The sequence below is a fragment of the Camelina sativa genome, chromosome 14 (genome assembly GCF_000633955.1).
Source record: "Camelina sativa cultivar DH55 chromosome 14, Cs, whole genome shotgun sequence".
NCBI lineage: Eukaryota > Viridiplantae > Streptophyta > Magnoliopsida > Brassicales > Brassicaceae > Camelina > Camelina sativa.
The window spans coordinates 335,993-343,435 of record NC_025698.1 but is presented as its reverse complement, the minus strand read 5'-3'; the positions used below and the strand labels follow the sequence as shown (position 1 = coordinate 343,435).

The 7,443-nt window shown below is 35.7% G+C and overlaps 2 protein-coding genes across 2 annotated transcripts in view; both read right to left on the bottom strand.

The window, feature by feature from the left end:
• LOC104743103 (protein TSS-like) lies at positions 7-4,658 on the bottom strand. The gene is made up of 14 exons (XM_010464221.1): positions 4,566-4,658; positions 3,753-3,845; positions 3,301-3,373; positions 2,835-3,119; positions 2,672-2,739; positions 2,445-2,576; positions 2,270-2,311; positions 1,670-2,188; positions 1,410-1,564; positions 762-1,284; positions 621-683; positions 430-531; positions 129-332; positions 7-54 (listed from the first exon to the last, which is right to left on the bottom strand). The coding sequence occupies exons 1-14, from the start codon at positions 4,656-4,658 to the stop codon at positions 7-9; spliced, it is 2,400 nt and encodes a 799-aa protein (XP_010462523.1).
• The window catches only part of LOC104743102 (probable cyclic nucleotide-gated ion channel 10), a 9,618-nt gene continuing 9,131 nt past the window's right edge, over positions 6,957-7,443 (bottom strand). Inside the window, exon 10 of the mRNA XM_019236326.1 lies at positions 6,957-7,435. Coding sequence (XP_019091871.1) covers positions 7,114-7,435 — 322 coding nt within the window. The 3' untranslated portion in view covers positions 6,957-7,113. The remainder of the gene's footprint in view (positions 7,436-7,443) is intronic.

The following is a 7,443-nucleotide window of genomic DNA, read 5'->3' as shown; positions in this document are numbered from 1 at the left end:
ATTACCTTATGGCATAATCCACGGAGAATGGCAAACTTCCGTAGATCCTTGTAACTGAAGGCATTAAGATCATAATCATATCGCTTCTTCAAGAATTTCTCCAACCACCGGAAGATCAGAGGATGTACATTCCAAGTGTTCTGTGGTGGTGCTGCAGTATTTTCAGGAATCCCAAGCATCATGTTCAAAGCAGCAGCTACTTTTATAGCTATATTGTCAGTGTCAGTAGCAATGGCAGAAATCACCGCCTGGAGGATATGTTTAAGGGCTCTTACAATCATCTCATGAACACACAGTGATTGTACATGTGACAACTTATCTGAAAGCTTCACCTGTTGTAAACATAAAAAAAGATATTGATAATTAAAAAACAACAACAACAAACTTGAATAGATTCTAAGAACTATGAGGTTAAAAAAGCCAACTTACAACATATCCTAAGGAACGCATCCGAAGACCTCTTGTGTGCATAAAATCAGTTAGAGTCCGACCATCGACTGGGGAGAGCTCCAACGAACCAAAATCTGCAACCTATATTAAGTGATAAAAAAAAATTATTATTTGTTAATATCTTAATATAACCAATAGAAAACACAACAACAAAATTTATACGCAGTTACCAGTTTCGGAATAGCAACTTCAGTATAATAGTTCTGTGCCAAGTCGACAAGTTCTTGCAAAGACTGTGAAACAAAAAATTCTTTGTTAGCACACAATAAGTAAATAAAAATAGAGCAAAAGCTGGAGTTGTAGTGTAAAACCTTGTGATGAAGTCCAGTATCTGACTCTTTTAGGCGAGTGAAGGCTGCATCAGACAACAAATTCTTCAAGACGAGTACATTTTCTTGAGCATTCTTCTCGGCATCGGATTGCAAAGATGCAGTTGCTGCAGAATTATCAGTCTCTGAAGAAACCCCATCAACCTGAGATGATACTGCAGTCTGCGTCGTCTTAGGGCTGCTTACATCTGTTTTCTTTTTGCTGCTATTGAGGGACTTAAGCGGTTTCCCAAGCCCTTCAACCTTCAATTCATTCTTGGATTTTTCACTGTTTTGTTTTTTGTCCTTTTCCGTATTCTTTTGGTCTTGTAAATGCTGTATCCAACAAGCACCAAGCTCCCATCTCATGATACTCTCCCTGTCTATATCCTCTTCTTCAAGCTTTACAATACTTTCTTCCACCATTTTACTTACAAATTCCCGTGAAGATGTGAGCTCATCATCTTGTTGATGAGGTGTTTTCTTGTTCTGCTCAGAAGAGGATTTATGGAGAAGGAATCTCAAACTGTAAAGCAACATATAAAAATATTACACCGTAAGCGAGACTATAAACTTAGACAAAGGATGAATGTTTTTCATGAGATTATAATCTTAAGTGACAAAGGATGAATGTTTTTCATTAAGTCTCACCTGTTAATGTTTAGAGCATTAGCACCACCTTCAGGCTGTTCAAGGAGGTCAACAATTTGAGAAGGTGGGCTTAACTCCTCACTCTCCTTCTCTATTTTCACAACAGCAATGTAACCGCAATATTTAAGACTTATAGTCCCTAAAGTAGCAACGTCCTGCACAACAAAAAAAATTGTAAGACCACAGTTAAACAACACAGATGAGAGGAAACAAAAAAAATTATACAAGGAAAGAGTGGAGAGTTGTAAGAAAACACTGACATGGGCAGCAGTATTTTCATCAGCAGTAAGTCCCTTGAGAAGGTTCCGTTCCATCAGCTTCTTTTTATCCAGACCAGTGGCTTGAATTCCATCAATTTTTGTATCCACTTTACTACTTGCATTTGAAGTATCCCTTGTAACCGTAACACTCAAGTCTCCAGTTGTCTCGGAATATAGAACGTCAGAGTCTTCTTGAGCCAGCACTGGCTCAGTCATTACTTTCTGAACAGCTTTGATGGCTCTGAAAGTCGCGACATCGACAAAGAGGTTGTGAAGAAGAAACACTTTTCTGTCTCTGACTTGTCTCTCCTCTGCTGTCTTGCAAGGCATAGAGGCAATAAAGGCAAACTCGTTGGACCACGGAACCAAATCGTAGGTGCCATCTCTCCCTTGACCACCACCATCCCCTCCCCATCTCTCATCCTCGACAGGGAGAGGCGGGAACGCTGCTGGTGACTGAGCCGCAGTAGGCGGGATGAGCCATGTGTTAGCTCTAAACCCATATGGAAGATTTCCAAACTGCAGACGAGATGAAACACTTAATAAATAAAGCCAATTCAACATCCAGTAAATCCTCATTTAGGTAGAGAAAAAATATACCTTGTTGCGCTCCGAAAATGCTTTCAGAAGATCACTGTAAGCCTAAACATGATAAAAAAAAAAAAAAAAAGATAAGATCATCAATCACATTCAACACGAAACTCAACAGCAAAATATGAATATAATCGAAGGCTCTACTAATTTGTCTAAGCAAGTATTGGGAAACAAAACTTACATTATCGAAGGCTCTACTAATTTGTCTAAGCAAGTCAACAAGACTGTGACATATAATTCTCTGTTTCCCAATACTGTAAAATCCTTTCCTGCAACCTTCAATATGAACGAGCTTCCCATTACAAAGCTTCACCTGAGAGAAAGAAAAAACAAAACGCAAACGATATCAAACCAAAAAGCAGATTGCCACATTCAATTGAGAGCAATAGATAGAAATTTTAATCTTACATCGATGGAGAGAAGATGATCTTCCGCAGATATATCTTCGGTGTCCCGCTTAGTCACAAGGCGTATATCTATAAAACCCTAATTACTGTAAGTTGGGACAAAATCAATCAAAGCAGGGGATCGAATCTAGGGTTTTAAAGGGGAGAGAAAGATACAATCATACATTGAAGAGGAGGAGTGAGGTGAGCGAGAGAGAAAAACTCGTAGAAGCTTCCAAGCTTAGGGAAAGAGTGGCTGGTCTCTCCGGCGTCATCAATCACCGCATCCTTGGACGCAGGAGACGGCGGAGGCGACGTTTCCGAATGTTTGGAATTCTTTCCACCTCCCTTGACCTGAGAACTTTTCACGGATTCGGATTTCTCCGGCGATGGACCAAAGCAAGTAGTGCAGGCGACGATGTCAAGCAGTCGTCTGATGTGAGCCACTGCTGTTCCTTCGTTATAATCCTCTGCCACAAAGAATAAATAGGAAACTTCTTCTTTAAGCAAAAGGAAACTTTTATTAAAAAAAATAAAAAGGAAATCACAACGGTCATCAGTGAAACGGCATCGTTTTAGGTTTATAATTAGTTCCGTTACGGCAGCACTTTAACGGCGTCTAATTGAAGCGTGAAAGAGAGAGCTTTTTACCTTCCGTTAACGTGAGAAGACACGGTTTAAGCGCCGAAACATCCACTGTGTCTTTTAACTGCGATCCTCTGACCTGTAAAGATAAACGTGAATTTGATTTAACTATTTTACCACAGTCGTTTTTTTTTTAATGACCTACTTTATGCTATGAGATGAAAAAAAAGAAGAAGCCTTAATCGGGTAACATATCTCTATGGATAGAAAAGGAAATAATAAAAGTCAGACTAGCAAATTCTTAGGCACAATGACACTAGTTAGTAGTCATTTTCCTTTACTTTTTTTTTGATCACTTGGGATCCTAATCAAACGTTCCCCAATAAATATGAATATCTTTGAACCATCAAACGTTAACTTGTAACGAACAATAATAATTAATAACAACCAAAACTATGGAACTAGGAAAATTCTATTAAACAAAAAAAAAAGGATTATGAGAAACGATAATTATTTACCTCATGGGAGAGTGAATAATTGGTGATGTGGCAAGTATCGAAGTTAACCGATAAAAGCCGCCGAACATCTATGATCCTGTCCGTTGATATGCCCTGTTTCCATACATACGTATTTTTAGTATTCTGTTAATTATATTCATCATGTGAAACCTTTGGCTACAATACAAGATATATTATTGCTTCATATTCCGAGTAACTAAATATGAATATAGTAGATAAACATGTTTTCTGACGACAAAAATAAAAATAAAAGTGGATACACATGTTTTCTATATAAACATTTCACTTTCTTTGTAACGTCTACGTAATTTTTATTGACCAAAATTATGAGGAAAAATTGAATTATTTTAACAACCGATCGAATTTGTGTGTTACACACTCTTTTGTATTTTTCTACACGTTCAAATAATGATAAATATCATGAAAATAATTCTAAGTCAAATTGAAAATGATTTTTCGAAATATTTTTAAAGACAAAAATAAGTTTTAGCGTAAAATATCAATTTTAATGGTACGTGTAAATACCTTATCCCAAAAACGCCAGTACAAAAAAAAAAAAAAATCGATTATGCACTAGATTAAGATAACGTTTCATGAATTGTTATTAGTTTGAATTATACAATACCGAAACTAATGTTATATAAATTAGTTAATTGCATAAGAATATTAAAACAAAAATATATAAAAGGGATTATAACAAATTTCGCAGAAAAAATCGCACCAACAAAAAAAACAGTTGTTAACACGCAAGAAATATGAAAATTTTACATAATTCGAAAATGATGTGAGAAAACAAGAACAAAACACACAAACCTTGAGAATAGCCTCCGTTTCATCGGGAAGGTTTACAATGACATCCACGATAACCGGGAGAACTGCACATAAACCGTAAACCACATGATTCATATCATCAGAAATTTTCAATTATCAAAGGAAGCTAATTAGTGATTAACAACTAATTTTTTTTAATTTATTGAAATTCATTCATACATAGATTAATAATATATTTCATCATTATTGGTACCTTTCTCTTCCTTCTTCTTCTTGTCTCCTTTAGTCTTTCCACGGTTGTTCTTGGGAGCCATTTCTCTCAAGCTTTTTTTTTTTTATAACTTTTCTTTTATTGAAATAAACAAACAAAAGCTGAAAAACAAATTCAAATGGTTAACTACAATAATCTCATTGTTGGTCAATACAAATGTACAATTTACAGAGCTTATAACCCACTCAAACCTCCCAAAGAACCCATAGACTATATAAATATGCAACAAAGTACAAAATCTTATCCAAACAATGAGATTAAGGAAAACATATTGTAATATCGGATAATTACCGAGTGAGTGGGGGGAGCTAAGTTGTATTAAGCAACCAGGAGGATAAAATATGAAATTGGAAAAAGGAGAAGTATAATAATAATGATGATGATAAAAGAGTTAACAAGAGAGTTTAGTGGTTCGAAGAAAAAGCTGAAACTGGAGAAAACGGTGTGAGAGAGAAGAGAGAAGAGAGCAGTGCGTGTGTGAGTGATAAGGAAGGAAGGGCGGAGATTCACTAGTCAGATGGCTAGAATGGCTTTTTATGCACGTCCATGGCATTTTCCCCGTAATTATCTTCTCATTCTATGGGCTTTTTCGTCTTTTCTCTCTCGATTGAAAATTTCCTTCAGGAATGATTTCTTGCCTTGTTAAGGCCTTTAAGCCTTTAATGGGCCTAGGAGGGATTGTCTCATTTTCCATACGCTTTTTGGATTATTTCTATTTGTGCCCCCCTTCTATTTATATAGACTACAACAAGTTCGTGCTAATCTAATAGACTAATACTATAGTCGGAGCCAGTATCGAAAAGATTTGATTTTATCTGTATGTAACTATGTATGCAGTAAAAATGTGATTTATTTTTAACCAAATTTTTCAAAACATTCGGTGGTAATTTCTTGACATAAAAGTCCAGTTAAAAGAGTCTTAGGAAATGAGAAATCACATTCGTAGGTTAGGTGTATGGCTCACCAAAAATACGTATGTTTGATTTATGAGCTTGTCGTTTAGATATTTATGTATGTTTGCATATAGATAAATACAGCTAGTAATTCAAACACAATCACAAGTTGGTACATATATATAAAGTTGGATAATTAGTTTATCACAGTTATCAGTAAGGAAAAATATAATTTCTTGATTTATGAAAGAAAAAGAAAAGAAAAGAAAAAAAATATTTTTTTTTGAAAAATATGATGTATGAAGAAAGCGCAGACGAAGTTGTCGTCCAGTAATGTTGGCAAAGGGAGAGGACCGAGAGGTCACAAGTGGACGGAAGAAACAAAGAGGCGGGACCATTGTTCTACATATGGGTCCAACGTATCACAACCGCACTCTTTCTTAACCTGCCTCCTACAATCAGACGGTCCTAGATGGTCCACGTAATTAAAGCTGCCTCCTCCCATTATATCCTCTATAATCCACCACTAGTTACCAAAAAAAAAAAAAAAAAATCGAAATGTGGCCAATTTGTCGAGAAACTCTGTTATTCTTTCTTTCCCCCAACTCCCAAAAAATATACGTATTTATCTTTTCACTCGTCAATTTTTTGCAATATACAGTATGATCCTATATTGTATATTCTGTAACTGTCACTCATTAAAAAGGAAAACTTATTCGGGATTTTTAGTTTGAAAGTCGAAACTAGATGACTATAATTTGTTTGATCATTGAACTAATAAACATATCAATTTTAATCGGCTTGTTGAACAAAAAAGAAGATGAAGTGATGAAGTAATAAATCTTTCAACAATCGACGACGACAAAGGAAAGAAGTCGGTCGTGGGTTCTGTTTTTTGGTTCACTTAATGTAAACGTGGTTTTTAAAACGTGATTATTGGTTTATTAATTCTTATCACAATTTAGGGACAATTTAGGGGTGTATGGAAACAATGATTTTGGAGGATTTTATGTGATTTAAAAAATTTGGAATTTTGATATATTTTAGGAAAGTTGATATGATTTATAGTAAAATTCTTTCAAATCCCACCTAAAACCATGAAATTTGGATTTCTGTATTTTTAACTAAATAAATCTTTTCAAATCCTTCAGAATCCTTAAAACTTAAGACTTTTTAAAATCTATGATTGAATAACATAAGATTTGTAACTTTTACACAAATCACCTAAAATGTCAAGTTAAATAACCTAGAATCGCTATGTTGCAATTAGAAGAGAATGTGTAGTAGTTTGTAATGTTAACAAATTTATACATTTATTTGGTTCAAACCAGCATTATTTACATAGCGCTGCATACTACCTTATTCAAAAAAAAAATAGTAACATAATGCTTTTTTTTTCGTTACACATGAAAAAGGAAAAAAGAACTCAAGGGTCAGTTGTATGACTGGCGGTGAAGTCAGGTTCGGTGGGTTTCTGAGGTAACAAAGGAAGAGTGTAGCGAGGAGGAAGGTTGGAATAATTGTGCCTCAGATTATGAAGCGCGTTTGACGCGAAACGCGACGCGTAAAGAGCGGCTCCAAGGCTCAAGGACGAAGACGCCGTTGCACCATCGCCTTCTCTAGCCAGCGCGTCTCGGAGACGCTCTTCTTCATCGCGTAATGATTTGGCTAACTTCTTCCGACAGTATCTCCGCCACGCTGCTTGTATAAAAGATACGCTCCATGTTCTCCATTGCACCGAATAAAACCTGTAATT

Bases quoted from the DNA above. Each gene is read 5' to 3' on its own strand.
- LOC104743103 (XM_010464221.1), bottom strand. From the start codon at position 4,658: ATGAATCATGTGGTTTACGGTTTATGTGCAGTTCTCCCGGTTATCGTG. The intron at 3,374-3,752 runs GTAAATAATTAT...TTATCTTTACAG, and splicing joins ATTATTCACTCTCCCATGAG to GTCAGAGGATCGCAGTTAAA. The intron at 532-620 runs GTAACTGCGTAT...CACTTAATATAG, and splicing joins AAGTTGCTATTCCGAAACTG to GTTGCAGATTTTGGTTCGTT.